The following is a 25,766-nucleotide window of genomic DNA, read 5'->3' as shown; positions in this document are numbered from 1 at the left end:
GGTTAATTGGAGAGACATAGGAGAGGCCTTTGCCCTCCAGTGGGTGTAGTATGATGACGAAGATGTTTGGTGTGGTGGGGGAGCAAGGTGCATTCTGCTTGCTTGTGTTTGCACATTTGGTTACTGGGTGCTTTTAGAACTTTGTGCCTTCTGTTGTCTCCGTGCCTGGCCAGGGGATTGTGGTGCCCAGTCATATATTTCGCAAGCAAGCTTATAATCCAACCCACATTCCTCACTGCCTTCATGGCCAGCTACCCAGAAAATGGTGATGTAGACTTGAGAGATTCTGTCAGTGCTTGTCCAGTGAATATGATCCAGATGGCCTCGTTTGTATAATGAGGAGGTCAGGCACACTAATTGGGCCATGGCTATGTGATGCTCGAGTCTGAGTGGATGTTCTTGAGAGTGAGTGGGAACTGTCATGGGTAGGCTGTCGTACAGCTGTCGTTGTTAATCATTTGCCTTGGGAAACACGAAACCTACGGTAATACTGAATTTTTCTGGACCGAAATTCACACCTTCCTGTAAGGGACCGTTGCGCTGTTTGTGCTTTTACTGAACCTGTTTACTCATAACACCTGTGTTTCAAAACTGCATTCAGCAGTTCTCAGTTTATGAGCACAGCAACAGTACATGTGAAAACAGTCTTTTATTCTTAGCAATTCCTCACTGGGAAATCTGATGGATTATGCAGATTTATTAGTTGCGAAATCCTGAATTGTCAGTAGGAAGTCAAAGTAGTTCAAGCATTATTTGTGGTCTCCTGGCATCATTGCCAGTGTCAGATTTGCTGTTGTCGTCCATTTGCTCTGAACTGCCAGCAGGTGCTGACACATTCAAGACCAGCTGTCGTGAAGCCTGCCACACCTGCTGTCAAAGTAAAAACTGGTCCACTAGCCATCGACCACATGCTTTGGGCCAATATGTGATTTCACTAATCTTATTTGTGATGCTGCATGGGCATGCACTCTAAAACGTCAAAATTGACGTGCATTTTGGTGGAAAAAGTTACATACAAGTTGCTCATTCATATCAGCAGAAATAAGAAAAAAGGGGGGGACTTCACTTATAGTCTTGAAAATATGGTACATTAAGCATGAAATGATTCTAGCTCCCATTCCTGGTAACATTCTTGGAAACTGCAGCAAACATGAAGCCAAACTTTTCCGAGGACCTCCAGAGTTTTCCGTCAGAATAGCAGCCGGCAGAAAAAAAAAAGTGTTTCGAGCATAATTTGAACTTGCTCTGGCGTCATCTGAACAGCTTAATCTTCTGATGTCTTAGACTGCTCATCAGTCAATGCAGCCTCTCACGCGGTGCGTTTAAAATCGTCATCTTCCTCATCAGTCATCCGTTCTGCATCGCAAGTGTTTGATGTGGCTGCTGAAGAGTAGACGAGCACTGTGGCATGTCAAACAGCAAGAGACACCGAGTGCACTGCTCAGCATTAGAAGAACCAGCTGAGCATGGCATCACATAAAGCACCGAAGGAGGTTGAACATGCTGTGGAGTTAAGAAAAGTGGCTAATGACAGATACTGCTCAAGCTGCGAAAGCTGCCAGGTAGGCCATGTGCGCTTCCTAGCTCGAGCAGGAGTAGGCAAACTTAAAGAAAGTTTCAGCTGCCAAAGGGCCTTGCCTGTATCGGTGTGCGGCTCCCGCCATCTCCGAACTCCTAGAATGCGCAACGGCTTTCTTGTAATGCATTTCATGCTTATGCCTACTCTTTACAGTAAGATTGCAAGGCATATCAGTAGCTCTTAAGTCATTAGACGTCTTCAGTAATCCAGTTTTCCAGGCTCATTTTTCTCACTCTTAATTTGCTCAGTTTTGTTGTTAGTTATGGCAGTGTCAGTATTTCGTGTTGTTTTGGAGTGTGCACATTTTGCCAGCTGGAGCTGTCTTCTCAAAAAAATAGTGGTCAACACATGAAAAAGAAAGCTGGCAGAAGTGTCAGCTTTTGTTCAAGAATTTGATTTGAGGAAATTGGGCTGCACACATAAATGATACGCGCTAACATACTGAGGTCAAATGGATGCACTTTATAGTAGGGTGTAGCTTTAGGTGAGTTGGTTTTACTCAGTAGATACTGAAGATTACAGCGCAACAGGAAGAAAAATGATGCAGAGAACACAAACACAGTGCTAACTCGTAAGTGAATTTCACTGCACAAAATGCACAACATATGACCTACTTAAAACAAAAACAAAGAAAAAGCGCACGAGCAGTCTGTATAAGTGTTTTTGTGGTGAGCAACTGAAGGTGGTGTGATCAGGTTTCGTCAAGGAAAAGAACTTCTTTTGTAGCCAGAGCTACGGAAGCATGGCTGATGTATTCGGATCCATGTTTTGTAATATGATAGGCTTCTACAATCTCCCTTGCAAGTCGATCGGAGTTCGCAACAAAACCTTTGTATCGTGGAAGATGGGCAGCATCCCTGCACTCTTTACCATGGGTTGACATGTGTGATTGTATTTGCACCTTGATGAAATATGGGTGCAAGTCATGCCCTGCCTGGCCCACATAAAATTAGTGACAGGAAAGAGGTATGACATCTCCCATGGTGCAGGGCACAAAACACAAGGCATGTTTTATGGCACATTCTCCCCCTCTCTTCTTCCTCTATTTTTATTCCAAGAACTGTGCACACCCTAACGAGCTGGCCTGGAGCAGGAAGGATGTAGCTGTGTGCCACGGGGCCTTATAAGGGGGGTACAGTGGCCCTCTTCAAAAAGGGACCCATAAGCCAAGCTCTGATCTTCCGTGTTACAGAGGTTTTGTTTTGCCACTTCGATTGACTCACAAGGGAGATTGTAGGAGCCTATCATATTGCAAAGTGCAGATTTGTTTGCATCAGCCATGCTTCAGTAGCTCTATGAAACACATTCTTTTTCCTGATTGAACTCAATCACTGTCACCCTCGGTTGATTGATTGCCTCATGTACGCCTGTACAGATTGTGCTGTTTTGCTTTTTCAATAGAGGTCTACATGTTGCATGTTTTGTGCTTTAAAATGCAGTTACGAGTCAGTGCTTGTCTTTCATTGCCTGGCATTCATCTCTGGCATGAATGTTTACCAGTTAGCTCAGCTTTGTCTTGATGCATGATACTTACCAGTGCAGCATTGAAGACATGTTTATGAGAATGCTGTGTCCTTATCACTTTCCTTCATACCTCCAGTTCTGCACTGTTATCGAGTATGCAATGCATCTTTGTGATATAGCCCTTCTTATCACCTATCCTCTTAGCATGGTGTTGGTATTTAGGCCAGCTCTTTAGCTGATAGCAGATATCGTGGCTGCATGCTGAGGAATCTCGTGTTGCCCTTTGGGCCTACCTTCAGAGATGCTCTCAGCCAAATGACTGCATGAGCATAGTCCATGAGGTGATATGATGGCAAGGCTTTGTGGCATTTTTATTTATTTATTTTACTTTCAGGGTATGTGTCCATCAGTTTCCATCTCAGAGGGGAGGCACAGAAGTTACAATACATTTAAACAACAATCAGAAAAAGAATAACACGATATTCATACCACAAAAAAAGGAATCAAACAAAAACACCAAAGAACACTTAAATACAAAGCATTGAGAGGTAGACGCTACAGTATTATGTTAGTTATCGCGTTTCGAAATGTATTGGGTCTTCTATGCATGAAGGCAGGTTATTCCAGGTGCTACCTATCTGAACGAAGGATGTGTGTAAATGTTTTGATGTCTGGTAGTGTGGTATGCTGTCTTTATGAATATGATCGTAGTGAGAGTAGATCAACATGGCTGGCCAGATCCAGACAGTGGAAGCAGCTGGGTTGTGAAGATAAATTTTGTGAAGTAAATATAAACAAGAGGTCTTTTGGATTGATAGTGAAGCTAGCTGTTCTGTGATAGTTGCTAAAAATGTAACGGACAGAATGATTTTGCACTGCTTCAAGCTCATCTATTAGTGTTGTGCAGTATGGTTCCCAAACAGATGTGTATTCCAGCTGTGAACATACATAAGTCGTATATAACAGTAGCTTTAAAGGTGGTGGTGTGGAAGAGAACTTTCTTTTGAGATATCCTTTGGGAGAATTTGTGTTTGTTCATGTTGTGTTGTTTTTCTCGGTATGTATTTGGTGCATACTTATATATTTGTTTAGCTAACAAGAAAAACTCTAACAACGGACTGTTTCCTTGTCACAGTGGAACGATAGGTAGAGGTCATGAATGTGGGCAAACTTCACTGCATTCTTAATGTTGTTTCCGACTAGACATCACATTAATGTGTTTTTCTCTTCCTGTGTATTGTCTCTGAACATCTTTATCAACTCCTGGAAACCCATGGCATCTGTGCGCAGGTTCCATTCCCGTGGTGCGCCCCAGAGAGCCTCAAGTCGCGCCACTTTTCACATGCCAGCGACACATGGATGTTTGGCGTCACACTATGGGAGACGTTCAGCTTTGGACAGGAGCCCTGGGTGGGGCTGAGTGGGGCCCAGATTCTGCAGCGCATTGACCAGCTGGGCGAGCGGCTTCCACAGCCCGAGGCCTGCCCTGGGGATGTCTACCAACTGATGCTCCAGTGCTGGGCACACGCACCGGCTGACCGGCCAACCTTCCCAGCCCTCAAAGACTTTCTACTCGAGGCACGGCCACCCGTCTTGCGGGCGCTGCGATCCGTGCAGGTGCGTCCTCTACCGCTCTTCCCTAACTTCTGTACCTTTTTAGTCATGTCTTCTACCATGATCCTGTGCATGTACGTGTGTTGTGTTAGTACCAGTGCTCTGGGCTGTGATTTCTTATTGGCTTATAAGCAGGTAAACAAGGGGTTCTCAAAGTGGGTTCTATGAAGCCTGTAGGTTCCTAGAGCATCGAAATTCATGCTTGTCTCTATCCTGAACTTTGTTTCACCCACTTTATATTGGGACCGAGCATACAGTAACCTGCATCTTCATGCTTTTTTTTGTATTCATGTTAGGCAGGAATGGGCAGAAGCCATAGCATGCAGGACTCCTCAGCACCTTTTGAAAAGCGGTGGGGCTCTCTGAGGCTGAAAATTGAGAATCACTGGTTAAGCTAATTTAGTGAACTGCATTGCCGCATGAAAACTTCTGTTGCAGTGCATTCCACAAACTATGGTTGCCCCCACTGCGCAGGCTTGCAAAGCTAGCATGCTGCTCAGGCTGATTGAGCAGCATGTGGAGGAATAGAAGAAGGAGAGCATTGGATGGAAAGAGGAACCATGACATGAGGGATGGCTTCTACCCGATAATTCTGAAGGGCCACTGTCATCGCTTTGGCTAGTGGATACAGCCCATGTGAAAAGCGTGAGGCTGTAGTCCCAAGATTAGCCATGCAGTTTGGGAAACATTCTTGGTTTTAGGCCTGTGGAAACCAGACATATTGTTCAGAGGATTTGACAGTTTGGGCAGGAAGGATGAACTTGTGGACATAGTTAGTTGTACAGTGTGGCACATTTTGTTGCAGTGGAATGCAGGTTTGAGTCATTGGCAAGCATTTTGCAACCACTAGAAAGGCATGTGTGTATGGATGGTGTCTTTTCTTGAGAAACTTTGTGCCTGCCATTGCATTTGCTGTCATTGTCTCAGTCATTGCATTTGACTGGTGTTTAAGTAGCTGTAATAGCAAGACAAGAATGCGTGTGCAATGCATCTTTTCCCAGATTCTGACAGGAGCACATGCAGTTGTGTCCCACCTCTCTTCATCTTCCCCTCTTTCTCCTTTCCCCTGTGGCATCAGGAAAGCGGTCGGTTGGAGCTGGAGCCAGGCGACCTACTGGAAGTGCTGGATGGACGGCCCGAGCACCACTGGTGGCGGGGCCAGAACCAGCGTACCTTCCGTATTGGCCAGTTTCCCCGCAGTGCCTGCGAGTCCCTCTCACGTGTCAGCCCCCGCGATATCAGCCGCCCGCTCCGAAACAGGTGGGGGTGCTCGAATTGGTTGCTCAATTTGTCCCTGTTCATTCTCTTTGTTTCTCTGGTAGAGCTGTTCGGGAAGTACTGTGCAAACCACGTGTTTAATTTTTGTTTCTCGATTATTTCAACAGTTGTTTTCGCACAAATTTTTGTTTTACTTTCTTTAATTAATTTAATTTTTTTCAATCATTTCGTTCATTAATTTCAAAAAATTTAATGCAGAAGTAAAGTACAAAGTCCTTCACTATATTCTGTGGCTGATGCAGCTGAGGAAATACATGGCAGTATTTGAACCCGTCACCATGACTGACAGCATGTGATTCATTTCCAAAATAAGCATGGAGTGGTTGGTGTCCTTGATGCCATATTGCCAGGTTGTAATGAATGAATGTTTTGCAGTGTGTGATGCAGAGGCATATGCAAAGAATGTGTCATAATTCAAAGCATGTAAAGTGTGCCTAAAAGAAGAGGGGTTCGAACTGAGATTTCTTCAGATACGGTGTGAATTCTCAGTTTGATGGCGGAAGCTTACATTGTAACTTTACATCTATAGTTACTACAATCTATATGTTGCTCGTGATTTCAACTGTTCTGAGCTAAAGGGGGTCATGTTTGCAACAAGCACATACTTTTTTAATTTCGTTCAGGTTTTCTGTATTGTGTTTTCTACTCTACAAGTCGCACTGGTGGATAAGAATATGAAAATGTGCTGAGGATCACTTTATTAGAGACCGCAATGAATTACATCCTGCGAACTCTGGCCAATGTACATTCTTCCAGCTGTGCCCGCCTTTTTGGTTGGCTTCACCAGCTGGAGTGCGCTTGCATCCTTGTGCCAATCCTGGGTAATTTTTTCCCGCTGCCTGGTTCTTATTTACCAGTGCATATTCAACGGTACACAAGATGAATTTTCGGCGATTTTGTTTCAAGCGAGGAAATAATTTTGCCAGTTGAGTACAGGCGCCCTATTCCAGCATTGCTCCGTGCCTGCTGTTCACTGGAGTGCATGTTGCAGCCAGCTGCATGCCCAGATAAGATGGCGCGTGGGGCTTGGACGCTTTCAGCTTAAGCATTGCAGAAATCTGCTCAAGGGCACGATTAAACGAAATAAGAATTAACCGGCCACATAGCAGGAGAGGAGCACCAGGTCAGCCCGCGCAGTAACTGGAGATGCGGACCAAAGACCACTGCAGCTGTGCTCCTCATAGCGCAGCTGCGAGAAGAAGCACAATCAAGTGCAGGTGCCGCTTTCCGTCTGAGCATGAGCAGAGTGGCTAGTGTTCCACCACATGAATAGTACTGAGCTGCCCTTCAGCCAGGAAGTGCTTTTTGTGGTCTAATAACGGAGTGAAAACTGCTTCATGCGATCATGCCGTATTCCGTGATTGAAACGGAGCCGGGTTTTTCGTGAGTTTGGCAGCATCCACGGCAGAAAGTCACAGTGAACGAGGTCATAATTCTCAGTCTCTGTCTGCTGCAGAAGGAGGTGCTTGGCAGCAAGAGCCATCTTCAGAGGCCATACAAATGTCCAGTACTGCCCCCTATGAGCTATTGAGCAGGACGGACTAGACTATTTGCAGGGGTTCTCAGAGTGGGGTTGCTTTTATGGGTTCCGAGAGCACCCACACTGGCCTCTTCCCTTTTCTGGGCCACTTCTGATGGGCGTGTGTGAAGCAAAGCACAGTACCTCGTTTGTTAAAATTCATTTCAGAGCGTTAGCTCTTCTTCACTCATTCCTTAGTTTCGTGCTGTGAACGTCTATGCCAACTGCAGCACAGACTTTGGCAGCACGCCAAGATGCTGAGCACCAGTAACAACGCCGCGGTTCATGTTTTGACAGGAGCGCTGGCGGTGGTGGCTCGTCTGGCGAAATTGGCAGCGTGTCAATACACTTCTGCGCCAGTACACGTATGGTTAGAATGCTGGCAAGGTGGTGTGGAAGGAGCATGGCGCATAAGGCGGTGCGTGTTTGGTGCACTAGTGCGCGTGGCGGCTGAATGTTTGGGCCGCATCACCGAGTTAGCCTAGTCCAGCCAAGACGAAAAAGAAAGTGCGTGTCTCAGCGGGCGTTTTTCCGGGTGATTCGACAGCATCGGCGGCACTGGGGCAGAGTTTTGCCACTGGCGACCTGACCCCATTTGCGCTGCAAAACCAGTCAAAATTACCAGGGGGGGGGAGGAGGAGGAGGAATGCTGACGCCACGCTGATGCCAGAGTGGTGAGGAGCAGATAGCTGTAGTTTTTCTGTGTTTTTGTCTTGGGGTTACGGTCTGAGCGTGAGCGAGAGATGGACATTGAATAAAACTAACTAAGAAAAAGAAAATAAATATACTGTATTTACGCACGTAATTTCCACACCCCCAACTTTTTACCCGGATTTTTGAAAAAAAAAAAAAATTACTCGAATATTTTGCGCTATCTACTGCGCCAGCCACCAGCATGTAAGCGGGCGTGCGCAAGGCAGGCTTGGGAAGAACGGCGTGGCCGCGTCGGCACGTGCGGTTGCGAAAGATGCGAGTGGCGAGGGCACGAATTGTGCGCCCTTTACCCGGCTCGCTCGCTCTGACGACCCGGACGAACAGTTGGGCGTGCGCCTGAATCTGAAACTACCGAACTGTTTATTGTTCGGTTCGCCGCTAATCATCCGGGCCGCACGCAAGCCCGCATTTTATCACCTGTTATCTCCTTTGCCCCCCACTGTTGGCTTGGCGATTGTATCGTTGCTCGCCTACTGCTTTGAGCTGTGCACGCGCCATCATGCCATCCCGCGGGGAGCTATGTAACGTGAGGTGGGGCGGGAGGGTGTATGCGTCTTATATTTGGAGTCATCTCTTTTGTTGGCTGGTCAGGGTTGTGACATGGGATGTCTATGTATAGGCGGCAGTATACAGCATATATTCTGCATTATCACCTTTGTAGAGTTTTTAGGACATTGTTCAGAAAATAATGTAATTTGTGCACCCCAATATGAAGCCCTAATTTAAAAAAGAAAGGGTGCTCAAATTATGAGAGTAAACATGGTACTTAGAAAAGTTAATGAAACAGCAAGAAAAAGCACATATGGTTCCTTCACAAGCAACGTCATCCAATTGTGACGCTTGTGATGGCCAATTGTGACTGGTGAGGTCCTTGGCACATGTTGAAGGCTCTTGGGGTTCCTTAAGGCAAAAAAGTTCCCTTGATCTACGGCACCGTAGCTCTCTGGGTTCCGCAAGAAATTTTTCAAGGAAAACAAATTAAACTCACGGGTTGGGCTGTAAAGAACACCGAATTTCATCACATTAGGTGTTCATGTTCTTTAATTGTGCATGCTGAACTTATGTTGTACTCAGTGATCCAGGAGTTTTAAGTGTCAAAACATAGATGAGCATGGATGAGCACTGCAGTACCTTGCAGTGCTGCTCATATTTACATTTGCAGCTGGCTGCATCTCGCACTACAGTGAAGAGCAGGCACGGTGGAATGCCGGAGTAGGGAGTCGGCACTCAACGTGCAAAATTATTTTCCCACTTAAAACAAAAATAATTTCTCCTAGAATAAGTACCATTGACTGGTAATGTGCAACCTTCTGTATATTCACTAGGACCATCTCATTGTGCACTTGACGGCTGCAAAAAGCAACTTTTCTCATATTTAGAATTCTTTTTCTGACACTGCTTACATTTTCTGATTGCTGAAACATTTTTATCGGCTCCTTTACCTTCCAGACAGCTTGGGAGAATAGTTGGAATGACTACAGTGCGAATGTAAAATTTGATTAAAAATTTCAAATTTGCATAGTTTTGTAACTTTTTCAGTTTTATAACAAGGGAAAAAGAAAACAGGTTAATTTCAAATTGTAGCGTGTGGAAGTGTAATGCCTTTTATTCACACACACAAAAAATGCATAGTCATGTGTAAAATATTTCATTTTTTACTTTTAGTTTTGCAGACACTGTCTAAATTTGGGTTTGCTACCGTTTGGTACTGAGATTGGGGAGCGCTAGATTCTAGACAAGGGGACAACACCACATAGGAACACCACGAGACACCACGAGTGCAAACATTCAACTGAGTTTATTTTCGACATGGTGTCACGGCTTGCTTGACGTAGAGGCTGGCGGCGAGCACAGATGGTGATAGCAGGAGCACAAGAACACGGGAACAGGCAGGTCCGCCAGCAGCAGCGTCGTCGTCGGCACGCGGCAATCGTGCTTCAACTTTCTCTTTGCTACAATGGCACATATTTATATGCATCTAATCATGGGTCAAACAAACATAAAAGCGTTAAAACCAGCCGAGATAGCTAAGCAATTGTAAACCATGCGAGATACAGACTATCCTCTCAAGTCACGAATTTTACAACTGACCAGCTAAAAACAATTTTTCTTTTTTTGTTAAAACCCCAGACGGGTCGCTAACGTACCCACCACCGTCCTTTACTGAAGCCATGCAAAATGGTTCCCACAATTTCCTTATGGTCTTGTCCTTCGATTTAAGAAGAACCGTCATTCTGTCCAGAAGAGGTTCGCACTTGTGCACGGCGCAGTGTGCTGCGAGGTTGCCAGAGGCACTGACCAGAGAGTGGTTGTAATTGTGCTCCCGCAACCGCTCATTCAAGCACCTTCCTGTCTGGCCCACGTAGGCCCTGCTGCAAGACAGTGGTATCTTGTACACCACGCCTTCAACGCATGCCACAAACATGTTCTTGCACCTCACGCCACAAGACCGTGCGTCGTCTTGGCCGGAATTGACTCATGCTTTTGAGTTTCGGAGGTGCGCAAAATGCAACGGGTATTTCATACTTTTTAGCCACTTTTTCAAACCTGTGCCACAAGGCATGCACATATGGCAAAACAACAGGTCTCTTATCTCTTTCTTTCGCATTTGCAGGCTTCCCTTTAATCCCCCTTAATGAATGTCTTCAAAACTTTTTCGCCGACCGAGACGAGCAACGGGCTTGGGTATCCAGCAGCCTTCTGTCTTGCAGCCTGCAAGTTAACGCTGTCATGCATCTTGCCCCCTACAGAGCTTTGCTACCGTTTGGAAACTTAAGATGGTGGCCATAGCTAGAAATTTTTTTTCCGCCAAAAACAAGCGGGGATGATGTTTGTCGTAGTAATGTAATAAACCACAATTTTTTTTAAAGAAAATCGAAGATGGTCGAGCACAATGCTTGGGTCATTTGACGTGGAATAACCCTATTTGGTGTTTCCAGATAAAGTAAACTCATTTTTGTCACATTGACAGTAAAGGTTTGTATGTATGTTCGTTTGATGGAACTCTTTGTAAAGCCTGTTGGGCAGCAATTTGCAACAACTCGTTCACTGTTGAATGACTTTCACATATGGTCAAGTAATTTACTTACTACATGGAATCCATGCAACAGAAGGTCATAATTTTTCTCATAAATTGCACGTTCCTGCTAGTTTATGGCTTCGTTCAGATTCATTATGCTGCTTACTGAGCCCTGTGCTTGATGAGTGCCTGGAGCATGTTTCATTGAAACTGCTGTTCCCACTGTATTAAGGCACATTTTCCCCCCTCTTCCCTACAAAGTTTATCATCTTTTCATTTTCTGCTGGGCTAACACGAATAAATCAGTCACGCATTTGATGTAAACATTCTGCTTGGTCGCTCTTGGCAACATTCGTATCGGTTGAATGTTCTTGAGTGTTATTTATTGAGTTGAATAGTGCATCTGTATTCTTGCAAATGGTGTAAAAGAGAGCAGGTCGCATTTGCCGTTTAGTTGACCCAAGTGCATTGCTCCTTTTTATTCTTCCATTTAGGGCCTGTTCTGTTTCTTCAAGTGCACATGTTGCAGTCCATATATTAAGTGCTCCCTGCTGTGGTGGTCGCATTTCGACGGAAGTGAAATGCTAGAGACCCATGTACTGCGCAATGTCTTTGCATGTTGAATAATGCCAGGTGGACGAAATTATCTGGAGCTCTCCACTACAGTGTCCCTCTAGCCTGAGCTACTTTGAGATGTCAGACCCCATGAAACTAAAGCAAACATAATACAGTTGAAGCCTACTTCAACGGAATTCACAGGACCCGCGAAAAATTTCGTTGAAGCGGAAGCTTTGTTGTCATGAAATCGGGCCAGAACATTGGCAGTTTGGACTGGATAGGTCATGAACAATTTTTGTTTTACAAAAATTTGTCACTTTTGGTCTTTTGCCGTTCCAAAATGGGTGTCGTGGCGATTTCCTTGGCACTCTGAAAATTTCGGAATCGTTTAATAAATGCACCCGTGACATTTGCTATAGAAACTAATTTTTCTGCATGCGTTTTAAAAGCGCCCTTGCTTTTGTCATGCAAGAACCCATACTTAGACCATGCTGCCCGGACACATTTCGGCGTAAACTACGTGTGCATGCACCCGCGTCACTGCGCATTGAGTAGCGGTCACATGCACCTCGAAATTAATCCTTTAGACGATGTACCAGAAATGTAGCTGCTTTAATTCTTTGAAGACGTTTTACGTTTTGCGACGCGCGGTACAAACACACTGGCATTCTGTTGCAAACAAATGTCATTCTGTTGAGATATCAGCCAAGAACCACCGATCGTTGCACGCCACTTGCTCTGTGTTGCTAGGCCTAATGCCTAACATGCTCCCCAAAGAAGCCTAGGAAAAAGCACTCTGGAACTATCCAACGGTTATCATATAATGTTTAACATTTTCTCTGATTTCTATTGACATGATTGCTTCACACTAAAGTGAACGCTATAGAACTCATTTCCTGTATGCCTTTGTCAGCGAAACGAGCAAGAAAGTCACCGTGCTCCACATCGCATCTTTATGCGCGCACACATGACTGCACATTAATTCCGATTCTCCAAACTGATGAGATATGAGCACATATGTGGACGCTCAAAAAAAAGAAATTCGCTACTTACTCGGAAAAATTTTGTTGAAGTGAAACCTCGCTCCGAAAATTGTTCATTGGGGAGGAAAATAATTGCATTGCCTAGTATGGTACGCTGACAGGGAATTGGAAATACTTCTTTGTGTCGGAAATTTCGCTGTTGTGGTGTTTGTTGTAACGGGGTTTGACTGTAAGTGCCTCAACTGTAGCGAGCACAATGTCCAACGTGCTTGTTGCGTGTCCCGTGTTCTCTCTTGTTCATTAGAATGCAGTGAATCTTCCCGTTGAATTTCTCAACTTAGTATAGGCGTGTGCAATTTAAAGGGGCACTGAGGACAGCTGCATCCAGTTTTGTTCTCTCTAGAATTCATTTTTCTTTTTGTGTGGCTCTAGTGACATTTCCTGCGCAGCAAGAGAAGCATCGTATTTACATGAATCTAATGCGTTTTTTTCCTCTCTTCATCTGTTTCAGAACGCATTTCGCGTTAGTTCGGAGCCAAGGTGTGAATAGTATAACGCGATTTTTTTCTTTTTCTCGCTGCTGAAAATGGCTACAACATCCTTCACCACAAGCCTTGCGAGCTGCAGAATTGTGGAAGAGGAGGAGTCATTGTAGTGTAGGACTGTCAATTAATTTTGAACACCTGGATTCCTTTAACGTGCACTGACATCACATGTCACACAGGCACCTTTTGCATTTCAGTGCCGTTTAACCCTTTGACACAATTGTGTGAACAGTTGTGCACACAGTGAAGTCGCAGCGTTTTCTGAGGATGGGCTGCACCGAGCAGCGATTTCTTCGTAGCAGGTGAATTTCGCATCCTTCATCTCACAGTAAGCTGGTTTTATTACGCCATGTAGTAAATGAAGTTAGGCATTTTGCGAAACAGTGAGCAGGGTAGCAAGTCATCACTAATTTTTATGGAAGCATATTTTGCCACTAGTAGTATTTTCATTTTCTTTCTTGCACTTTCAAGCATAATCTGCACCTTCAAAATCGAAATTATTGCCACAATCTTTTGTGAGTTTGCTTGATGAGTCGCTGCATTTCAATATTGCAATTTTCATCAGTCATGACACTTTGTACGAAATTTTGCACATACCTGCAAAAATCAACCGCTAGTATTTTGCTCTGGAAAACTAACAAATTGTCTTTCCTAAGGCCTGGATGTACTATTTAGGCGCAAAAATATTTAATTTCGATGGAAACAAAAAAAAAATAGCGCTCCAAAGGGTCGAATGGGGTTGCCGCGACTAGGATTTGATCGTTCATCCTCGTGGGCAGCAGCTGAAAGCTGCAACCACCGAGTCACCGTGGCAGGTTCGTCGACTCGGTCAACACCGTCCAACTAACTGTGGCCCCGTTCTCCCTTTCGTATTGTTTAGCTTCATTCACACGGGCCACATGGACTTGAGCGGTCGCACTTGGGGCCAGCCGGGTTCCATCGATGAGCTGTACTTGCGAAACCCCATGGACCCACCCGACCTGCTGGGGCTGCCACCTGGGGAGGACGAGGATGAACCGCCACCCCCGCTGGCTGCCCGGCTGCAGGAGCTGGCACGCCGCTCCTCCCAGAACAACCCCATTGCCAAGCGCACCACCCAGATGCGCCAGTATGGATACAACCGCTTCGTCAACGAGCAGCCCGACCCCGGCGAGCCCCTCCTGGGTGGCGCAGATAATCCGCGGGTGTCACCATCGTCATCGTCATCCCCCGTACGCCTAATAGGAGCACCAGGTGTGTTTTTGTGCGGAACCGTTTTGTGTTGTCGATGCAATGGGCAGAATTTAATCTGAAAGTCTGTGATTTTATTAATTAGAATAAGGCGCAACATAGACTACTGCATAGGGCAAGAAGACAATCATCGCAAGCATCCTATGTCTCTAATGCACCTTGATCGAAATAATCGTGCATTGTCAACTAGCCGTGCAATGTACCTCGCTGAAGTCTGTGATTTAACCATAAGTTTTCTCTGCGGATTTTCGGAGTTGGTTTCATTTCATTCATTTTTTTTATTTGCCATAGTTGCTTGACAGGCGTACAGGAAAAATGAGAGACACTTGACAAGGGTCTGCTCTGCCCTCCCACAGTTCCATCGCTTTCAGAGTGAGAAGACAGGGAATGTGAATTATGAACATAGTCGAGCATTTCTTGGGGAGAAATCACTGCGCTTCAACACCTGGCCCGTGCCTGGCCGATGATGGCGCAGCAGCTACCATGCCGCAGTGCTATGAGTGATGTGGAGGACGAGGCTCGCTGCCGAGCGGAAGTTGATCGGCAGCATATCCAGATCGAGGAGTGGCAGGCAACAAAGGCGTCGCAGGAGCTGGAGTGGTGCCGGAGATAAAACGTAGGAGGCAAGGCTTTAACTTCCAAACTGCCGTCTTGGAGAGTGTTTGTGCTAGGAAGGCCGAGCTAGAGCGAGAGCGCAGGAAGCATCAGCTCGAAGCAACTACCTCTGCTGCTGCCTAGCTGCCGGATTGTGCTGATTGGTTAACTGCGCCATTCCCTAGTTTAGCCATTATTTTTTCTAATGCCTCCGAAATCGCCACAAGTACCTTCAAAAATGCCTCTAAAACTTCGTAAAAAGCTTCCCTGGTTCTTCAGTAAGCTTTTCCTGAGTTGCCATCCCTTTACTGACTTAACTGCATTGCTCTTGGGCGCATTTTTAATTAAATTTTATGTTATGAATTTCGGCTATATCGAACAACAATCAAAGCTCAGTATAACGCAGGGATTCTCACATTTTTTTCCCCCAAGCAACATCAACAGCCTTCAACATGTTCCAAGACCCCCCCCCCCCCCCTCACCATCAGTTATCACAACTGGTCGATGTTGCTTGTGAATGGACCATATGTGCTTTTTCTTGCTGCTTCATTCAATTTTGTAAGTACCATGTTTACTCTTGTAATTTGCGCACTTTTTTTCTTTAAATTAGGGCTTCCAAAAAGGTGGTGCACAAATTACGTGGAAATTTTCTGAACATGTCCTAAAAACTACAAAGGTCATAACGTGCAATATATACCGTATATTTCCTCCTATACGAAGACCTCCCATCTTGCACACCTCGATGGCTAACAACAAAGTTGACTCAAATATAAGACACATACCCACACCCGCCCCGCCCCACATTACATAGTTCCCTGCGGGATGCCATGATGCCACATGTACTGTTCAAAGCAATAAACGCAAAATGATACAATTGCAAAGACAGCAGTCAAAGGGAAATGGAGATAACAGGTGATAAAATGGAGTTCTCGCGTGTGGCCTGGCTGACTAGTGGAAAACTGAACAGCAAACAGCTTCGTAGTTTCGGATTTCGGCGCGCATGCGGCTGTTCGTCTGGGAAAATGACCGCCAGCGCGAGCGAGTCGGGTAAACAGCGTGCAGTACGTAGCCTAGACACTCGCACCTTTCGTATTCGAACACGAGAACCCCTCCCCTCTAATTCCGACAGATACTGCTTTAGCTGCACAAATGGGCCCAGCGGCGGCAAAACTCCATCCCAGCGCCGCCAATGCCGTCGAATAGGCTGGAAAAACGCCCAATGAGACGCGCATGCTTTCTTTCTTGTCTAGGGTGGGCTCGGTTAACTTGGCGATGCAGCCTACACTTTCAGTTGCAATGCGCACAAGTGCACATAACACGTCTCCTTGTGTGCCCTGCCCTTTCAACATCACCTTGCCGGTTGTAAACGTATGTGCGCTGGCGCAGCTTGGCGAGCAGTGTCTTGGCACGCTGCCAATTTCGCCGGATGAGCCACTGCCACCGGTGCTCCTGTCAAAGCATGAACACGTGGCGCCGTTACTGGCACTCAGTCTTGGTGTGCTGCCAAGTTTTTTGCTGCGGGTGGTACAGACACCGACGGCACGAAAGTGAGGAATAGCTAACGCTGAGAAATGAGTTCTAACAAACGAGGTCCTGTGTCTGCCTCGCGCACGCCCACCAGATGTGTACTGGAAAGGGGGCGCTGGAACCCACAAAAGCATCCTTCGGAACACAGGGGTTTCATGGAACTCAATTTGAGAACCACTGGTATAACGAAACGGTTTATAAGGAAATAATGGAGATAACAAAGGAATGACCATTCCCCTTGGAAGCTCTGTCAACATGGGCTATAACGAAGTAGTCGTTAGGCTCCTTCAACATCTTTAAAACGAGGTTCAGCTGTAATATTGTACGATTTTTTGCGTGTTCGTAATAATGAAGTTTGACTGTGCTTAAAACACCAGGCTGCACTGGGAGGAGCTGCAATATGTCAAACTGTGTTTTTGACATACACACTTCTGAGTTGTAAAGTCACGCTTCTGAAATGCTGTGTGCATGAGATGAACAGTTTACGCTTTTTACATGGTATTTTTTACATGCATTTTTTACATTACAGTGCAGCATCGAAGGTTTCTTTTTTGAATGGAGACTGTGCACATAAAGCCACAGTGATTGTAACAGGGTGGAGATAACTTGATTTCACTCTGATGCTTGATGCTGCACAAGTGTATGTCTTGATGTACAACACAGTGATTTGATAGCGAAAAGAAAATGCATGCTATCGAATGCATCATGGGCCGCAGGTGCTGATGGCTCTCCCGAAACAACCCTGGAGCCCGCGTCCAAGCCAAGTCCCGTGAAAGAGGGTGTTCTCATTGACTTGTGCAGCGATATTGACACGACCCTTCAGGTCGCGCCTCAGCCAGTGCGCAAGCCGGTGGCCCCCGGAGGAGGGCTCACCTTTCCCAACGTTGGCGAGTCCATTGCGACATACTACAACGTTTCATCCAGCGCAGACCGCCGCTACTACAACGTTGGAACACTTGACGTCTCGAGGCCGGCGTACTCCAATTTGGACGGATCTGACCGATACTATTCGTGCGTTGCGGGCGAAGGTGCTGGTCCGTTGTCGCGCGTCAGCAGCTGCCCTTCGCTGAGTGTTGACGACTTGCTGTCGACGCCGAACAACAGGAGCAGCAGCAGGACTGCTGCTGCATTGCGGGCGACGCCTCCTCCGCCTCCTGCACCTCCGCAGCCCACACCTGCACAGCCGGACGCCTTTGACTGGCTCGACGCCAAGATGGAGGCTGCACGCAAGGCTCAGGTACGAAAGCAGCTCTGCTGGGCCTAACTGACAGACACCACTGTGGTGGTTCGGTGGCTATGGTGTTTCGCTACCTAGAATCAGAATGTCGGTTGAAACTTGGCCGCAGCGGTATTTCGGTGGAGGTGAATTGTGAAAACACTTCCCTGCTGATATTGTGTGCCCATTTAGGAACCCCAGGTGTGGTTGGAAGTTGTCTGGAGCCCTCTATTACAGCATCCGTTTATTATCATTTTGTGCCATATACACAGGCTGGCCTCTATTACAGCATCTGTTTATTATCATTTTGTGCCATATACACAGGCTGGCCTCTATTACAGCAATAGCTGTTAAAGGCAAGTTCTTTGTGTTGGGAGTCATCGTAGTAGTATTAGTCGGCATTACCAGAGGGTGGTAACCACGGTATGTGCCATGGCAACGCACCACTATGCTGAGTGGTCTGAACTCAGTGATGTCACGTCTCACAGTGTACTTCCTGCCTTGTGCAACTCCAAATGCAACTCCTTCCAAAGCATAATGTATTTGAAGGATTTGCCAAGATTGCACTAATTTGTCATAAATATGCATGTTGCAGCATAAAAAAGGAACGCATAATCGGGGCTTTGCTGCAGTAAGAAAAATTTTATGGAAAAATGCCGATCCCTTGTTAGGGTCGCACCCCGCCCAAACCGCGGAAAAAAAGTGCGGCCCTTACACGAATATATACGGTATTTAGGCCGCAGGGTGTTGGAGCCAATACGGTGTGCTAAAGCACAACTGCAGGGGTTCTTTGAACATTTTGAGTTGATAGCCACATCACATTCCTTAGAGTCCCCTTTTTCTGCCGCAACAAATTTTTTCAGAATACCGCGTGGAACCATTTTAAAACAGTGAAAACAGCACACGGAAGCTCTTGTTTATAACCAGGGACGATGCTTCGCATGATGCAATGATGATGTCACAAACGTTATTAGAAAAACACGTGTGTGTGTTGAATGGCTGAGGCAGCGGCTGAAAGCAACGAGTCCTGTCCTAAAATGCCTGATATACCACCAAATAAAGGCCAAAAATTTTGTTGGGGAAGAGAGGAACAGGTATTAACACGTGCAAAACGTTTGTGGTGTTGAACATCCAGTGTTGCCTGCAGAAATTATTTTAAAGGGGCTGTGAAAGGGGCTGTAATAAAGTTGCAGCATGCCTGGGATATTAAAGCATGCCACTTCACGAATAGTGTCCAGCAAGAATTTTTTAATGCGCTTTGTAGAAGGTGTGTTATCTGTAGTCAAAATTTGAATTTCAGCGTCTTTGCGCCTTTCTCTCTCCTCTCGTCACTTTTTGCACGCTGGAAGGTAGGCGCTCCTCCGTTGACCCCCCTTCTGGGACCGGAGCTTCCCGACCCGCCGGAGCTACGCGGCTTATGGGCCACGGCCACGGTAGCTGCCTGACGTGTGAAAGAATTTAACCGATGGCCACCTCTCACCTTGTATACGCTGATACTAGCGACGGAGGAGGGTGCGAGCATGAAAAAGTCGCCGGGAAGGGCTCCCCAACTTTGATGCGTGATTGTGGGTCGTCTGCTGCTGCGTGTAGAAGAGTGTTATTTGGCTCTGGTTTTCATGGCAATGTGCTCTCCTCGGAAGGTGTTGCAGAGCCCCTTTAACTGAGGCCATGGAAACAAGACGAAAATTGATTTGCTCCGATATGAAATGTCACATTGCTGCTAAACTTGGGAGGAGTAATCAGGCACGACAGGAAGACCTGCGGAGTAAATTTAATAGGCGACCTCGAAAAAACGCCTGAGCTGCCCTTTAAGTTCATCGTATTTAGGGGTATCTATGAATGTGGGGTAGATAGATTTAGGGGTATCCAAGAATATTGACTCATCACTTTGAATAAGAGCCGCCTTGGTGGCTCAGTAGTTATGGCGCTCGGCTGCTGACCCTAGAGACACTGGTTCGACTCCAGCTGCAACAGTTGAATTTCGATGGAGGCAAGATTCTAAAGACCCGTGTACTGTGCGATGTCAGTGCACGTTAAGAACCCCAGGAATTTCCAGAGCTCTTCACTACGGTGTCTCTCATAGCTTGAGTTGCTTTGGGACGTTAAACCCCCATAAACCAGAAACCATCCACTTGAACATAGCCATGCAGCTGCAGAAAAGCAGTACAGCTTTCTCAGAAACATTGCAGTAGAAGAAAAATTCTTCTTAGTCCGAGGATCGAGCTCAACTGTGAAGCTTCTGGAAAGCTGTGTAGCCTTCCTTTGTAGCCATATGGCTGCGATCAGGTGGATTTTAATGAGTGACGGTGTTAAGTGCACGTGACTGACGTATCAAGTCTGTCGCAAGGAGTGACTGAAGATGAAAAGAGGGTACTTACATGCACCATCACAGTACAAGTGAAGATCATATTTCTGTCTCAGTACTTTTGTCTAACCTTACCTTATCCTTTTCATTGCCACTAACGAAAATGTACTGTGTTTGCTTGCATAATGAACTCATCTTTTTTTTTTTCCAGAAAAGTTGACATCAGTTTGGGGGAAGGGGCGGGTTCATTACAGGGGGAAAAAAAAGTTTTGACAGATTTTTTTGTATGATTCGAAATTTAATATATGTCCGTCTACTTCCTCGCTCGCCCATCATCAACAAATGTGCGTGGTCGACAAGTTGTCTCCTTGCATCACTTGCACTCATGTTGCTGGTGTTTAACATTATTCGCTTCAAAAGGTTTTTTCGTATCACGGTGCGATGCGCCGACTTTGTGGCAGTCGATGGCGCTGGCATATTTTGGTAAGATAAAGCAAACATGCTGAACATTGGCCCTGAAGGTCAGGTGTGCATTTTTTATGTGAGGTTAAAAGAAAAAAGTTAATAAAGTGAAGGGTGGCTTCATTGTGCAAGTAAATACGGTATGCTCTCTAGAGAACTGCAGAGATATTAGGATACTGCTAAGAGTACAGTTTGGAGAGACAGGACTAACTGGGCTTAGGCTTTTATTAGGTCACTGTGTATTAACATGCTATTTTCTTTTTTTGATATTTTAGCAGAACTAATGAATGCCTGATGTGAAAGGACTTTTAGGGAGCAGCAAGTAGCGGAAGCAACTAAATATCAGCAGGAAAAGGACATAACGAAATACCACTGTTATACCACTGCTGCTTGAGGATGTAGTACACTCCGATGTAATGCGTGCACGTTGGGCTCGGCGAGGTCACGCTGGCAAACAACCGATGTCTATGCTCTAATGAAATGATGCAACGAACGTAGCGAGCGCTGTGTACCAGTGTCATTCGGTGTGCAGGAATGTTGCTGACTCACATATTAGTTCCTTTCCCGTTTCTCGCCAACCATGCTGTCTTGGCTTTGCGGGACCGATTCCTGCTCTCGCCATCGGCTCGCTGCTTCGCGAATCCACGCTTCTCCAGCTGCACTGTGCTGAAGCGGTTTGTATGGTAGGCGGGCTGAATTTATCCTTGGCACGGCGCCGCCAATTTGATGTGTCTATGCTTGCCTGCATGCCGAGAACATCGGAGTATATTGGAACCTTTAATGGTGAACTGCTGTTTCTGGCGCTGGTAACATTGAAGCATTGATCCATGAGGTTCTTCCTGTCTGAGATATACCAGGAGAAGCTGTAAGGAGCCATGGCACTGGGGGCCATGCTTTACTGAAATTGGACTGGGTATTAGACAGAGACCCTTCTTAGTTGCATGAATTGATTTCAGGCCACACGGGCACAAAATTTGCTTGCATGAGCTCTGCATGGAAGCTCAAAGCACTCGTGGTGACAGGGTCGTGCGGTACAGTCCAGCTGGAGGCTGCGTGATATGCTCTGAATGCTGGTCAAGGCTCTCTTTAAAGATGTATGGGAGCAATACCTCTGCTTGCACCAAAAGAAATGATTATGCAAGTTTGTGTACAAACCTGTTTCTTGGCTTTTTGTAGTCCTAGTACTATTACATCTTACTGATTACACTGTTCTTTTTCCTAGCCTTGTAAAAGGGTGGGTGGTCACACTGAGGATGAGAGCGAGCAGAGGGAGCCTGTTTGTAATGAAGGGCCTCTGGGTGTTTGGAGAAGAATCTCAAGTGGTGGTAAGGTGGTATTCCATTCCCACATGGCCTGTGTGCCCTGCAACGCAAGTGAAACTTTGTGGAAAGCAACACATCGCTGGTGGGATGTTTAGGATCTCTTGATGTCTTTGGGACTAACTCTGATATTCTAACTTTGTTTTTAAGAGCTGAGGGCACCTTTATGATTCGGTTTCAGAAACAGCGTGGCCAAGCTTTATGTGTGTGCGATACATGTGCTGTGCATTGTCAGTGCATGTTAAAGAGCCCCAGGTGGTCAAAAATGATTCCGAGCCCTCGACTACAGTATCTCATGTAGCCCATGTATTGTTTTAGGATGCTAAACCCCACACACCAACCATTAAGATGAAGATGTTTATGCGTGCCAGTTTCATGTCCTTGCCTTGTTTCGCACTAGTCTAACCAGTTTGGAAGACGAGGTATCCAAGAATCACCCCTTGTCTAACTGCATTTCTGGTTCATTGCACCCATTACAACATGTAAGTGCCCATATGTGTGTGTTGAATCAGTGTGCCCATTTTTAATGCGAAAGCATTACTTGGGTATGCTCGCGGTTTCGTGTCCGCAGAAAGTGGACACAAAACATGTCTGTAGCCCTTGCGCCGGTTGAGGAAGAGTTACGAGCAAAAGAACGATTGTGTGTGATAGAGGATGGTAAAATGCCTTTGCGTGTCAAATTCCATTGCAGTGGAATAATTAGTTAATTAATTAAAAGTGAAAAAGTAAATTAGATGTCAGAATAGTTCCGGACATTGATATAGTGGGTGGACTTCAAAAGAGTCGTGGATGTCGAAATTGTGGGAAAATAACAACCAAGCGAAATGAAGGTTTTAAAGTGATTAATTAGTGCTAATTAATCAAACAACAAAGCTTTGGCTGATGTGGAGTAATTAGAGGCGAATGAAAACCATGGATGGCAATGTAGTGGGAGGATGTCAAAACAGCCTTGGACGTTGAAAAAGCATAAAACGAAATAATAGTAGGAAAAAAACCCGGAAAACTAGTAAGTGGTAAAAAAAACATTGAAGAAGTGACAATTAATGTAAAAAGAAGTTAGAATTGATTAATGAAATGTGCCAAAAAAAAGTGATACAATGGCTGTAATTGCGATGGCGGTGAAGCAAAGTGATTGCCATCGTAATGCATGACATCACGTCGTCTCATTGAAATGGGGTCACCATGACATCAGAGGAGAGGGCAACGGCGCGATGCAGTGAGGGGTCCCAAGTGAAGTGAAGAGATGCGACGAGTGTGGAAGAGGCGTCAATGCTTTTGCTTTCTCGCAGTGCAGGTTGCTGCAGTGATCTCTAATGTTTTTTTTGTACAAGTCAGCTAAACTTGGCTTTATAATTCGCACGCCTTATTGCTTGTTACTGGCATGGGTCTTATAGCACTCAGAAAACAACCAGTTTCACACAGTGCCTCTTGTGTGCAGCCATCCCTGAAGCACGGGCTCTCCGGCCAACTGCCCAACTTGGTGACGACAACGAAGAGTGCCACGGTGTGCGGAGTGCCCCTGCTGCGGCCGCCCCCGTCGCACGACAAGAGGCTGAGTGGCGGCAGCCGGCTGTTCCCCAGCGACGTGCAGGTGAAGGGCGTGGACCTGTTGCAGCAGCTGCCGCCTCCTCCGACGCCCCCACTTCCGGCACCCTTAGCACAGGTGGGAGGAACTGGGAGCTGACCCCCTCTACTCCCGCCCTGGTTAGCTTTATGTCGAGCGTACTTCATTTTTGGAGGGTAAATTAATGCACGGGGCCAAGGAGTATCGGCCCCTACCCCATCTTGCCTCTGGCCCAGTGCCACGTTTCATTGCAGAGGCCGTTAAAGAGGTGTGTTGCCTGACTCCAGTGCTGTGTCACTGTTGTTGCTTTGCGGATGGCCACTGTGCGTGTGTCGTCAGGTGCCGTCAATATTCAACCATGCCTCCTCTCTGCTCCTTCGCTTTGTCAGGGGCAGAGAAAATTTGTCTTAATGTCACTGAGTTGGCATTTATAAATGTTGTCACTGACTTTGTAGAATGAAGGCCTCCGAAGTTGCTTTGCATCCACGTCCATCCCACATCATCTGGCGTCTTTTTTTGCCCTCATTGTGATTGTGTGCTCTCTTGCCCCATTCGGCATCTCACCTCCTTTGTACAGCACTGTTACAACTATGGAATAAGCTGAGTGCTTGAAAATGTTCGGCAAAATGTAGTTTTCTGTCTCAACTGTGCAACACTAAATATATGCTATGTTTTGTGCAGCTAAGCTGAATAGACGTTGATAAGAAATGATTGCATGGTAAACAGCTTCCTGTAGCACATTGTGCAAACTGCACTGCAGTTCCAGTGGGTTATGGAAGGTCACCGTACATTTGCGCATTTGTATTTGTGACTGGATGATGCAAACTGAAGCTGTGACTGCACTAAACTCCTAAGCTCCCTCGAAACCAACTTGATGTCATCTGTTCTGTCCATGCTAGCGTGTCCCCCACCTGAGTTATTTGATTGTTCATTGGCTTGACTTGGCTCCAACATTAAGATATATTCAGGGAGGGGCACACATACAAGCGCGTATATTTCTTCTTTCCTCTCTTGTTTTTGATTCTTATGTGAAGTCACTTTGAAAGACCATGTTAGGCCAACTACTAACTTTAGGGGGACACGGGTTTCGTAGGTGAAATTTTTAATCTTTTGGCATAGAGTGATGAAATTCGGCGTGCTTATTGGCAAGCGCACTAAATGAATAAATACAATTTTTTGCTCACATATCTTCAGTAGTTTTAACATTATATGCTTCATTGCTATACCAAACTTGCACAAAGCCTATCGTGACAACGAAACATGGTAGGAGCCGAGAGTCACTCTTAAATTTTAACCAAAGCAATGGTTCATCTAATGACATTCTCCAAATATTTTTATCGACCTGAGCTTTTCTACACAGGTTATATACATGCTTGCGTAATGCCCTTATTACTGTCATGTCAAATTTGTGACAGAGGGACAAAAAATGAGAAAGTAGCTCAGCAATATAGGAACGTCACTGCATAAAGAATTTATCCAGGAACAAACTGCATGAAAATCCATGAAGCCATTGCCATGCCATGCTTTCTGCAAGCAAGACAGTTAGGTCACAAAACCTTTTTGAGAAAACTGGCATTTTCATGAAGTTATAAGCCAGTTTTTGCTACCTATGGTAGCAAAAAAACAGTTTTTAAAGCCTCTTCTGGACTGCTTCTGTGGAAAATCTTTTGGGATGTAATTAGAAAGACCATATTAGATACGAAATCTGTTTTTTTCTAAAATTCGATTTTTTTCGTGATTTGAAAACTGTGTTCCCCCATAGTGATGAAGACTTCATCACTCAATCAGTAATGCAGTTGGTGCTCAAAATGCATAAATTTGTTTAAGTTGCTTTTTCCTTAATGTTGACAACACTTGACAAAAGCCCTGTTATGTCCAGTAAGAATGTTTTCCATTGCATTATTAGCATGACCAAAAATTTTCTGCCAGGACAAGCACATCCTGTGAACAGCCAGGAAAAAAAGGGAGTGTCTCATGCACTAGTTGTATACCCTTAAGGACATCAGCGACCCTGTTTGTACGTGTGCTTTCCACATCTTTCGAAGTGTGGCCCAAACCTGCGCACATCATTCAAGTTTCCCCAATTGCACATTTAGGTGCCTGCATGCTGCAGCTAACACCATTAGCATGTCTTGTGCTGCTGCCGCTCTTAATTGCAGCAATGATGATTTACACTCGCTCAGAGTGGAGATGATTTCGCCCATCTGACTGGAGCAGTTCTGCTCTGTACTTGGCACTTGGGCAACAGTGTGTGTGTGGGCAGCTTTATCCTCTGT

At 45.7% G+C, this 25,766-nt stretch overlaps 1 protein-coding gene across 2 annotated transcripts in view; it reads left to right on the top strand.

Moving 5' to 3' along the window:
• Ack (activated Cdc42 kinase) overlaps nt 1-25,766 on the top strand; it is a 65,632-nt gene that overhangs the window by 2,903 nt on the left and 36,963 nt on the right. For both annotated transcript variants that reach the window (XR_013306789.1, XM_077629434.1), the window contains exons 2-6: nt 4,334-4,660; nt 5,736-5,917; nt 14,154-14,506; nt 17,341-17,861; nt 23,365-23,589. Coding sequence is in view for 1 of the 2 variants with exons in the window: in XM_077629434.1 (XP_077485560.1) it covers nt 4,334-4,660; nt 5,736-5,917; nt 14,154-14,506; nt 17,341-17,861; nt 23,365-23,589 (1,608 nt within the window). In the remaining variant the exon portion in view is untranslated. The remainder of the gene's footprint in view (nt 1-4,333; nt 4,661-5,735; nt 5,918-14,153; nt 14,507-17,340; nt 17,862-23,364; nt 23,590-25,766) is intronic.

This window comes from Amblyomma americanum, chromosome 7, assembly GCF_052857255.1.
Source record: "Amblyomma americanum isolate KBUSLIRL-KWMA chromosome 7, ASM5285725v1, whole genome shotgun sequence".
NCBI classification, from domain to species: Eukaryota; Metazoa; Arthropoda; class Arachnida; order Ixodida; family Ixodidae; genus Amblyomma; species Amblyomma americanum.
Note: the sequence above shows the minus strand (reverse complement) of the source record. Positions and strands in the feature narration are given on the sequence as shown.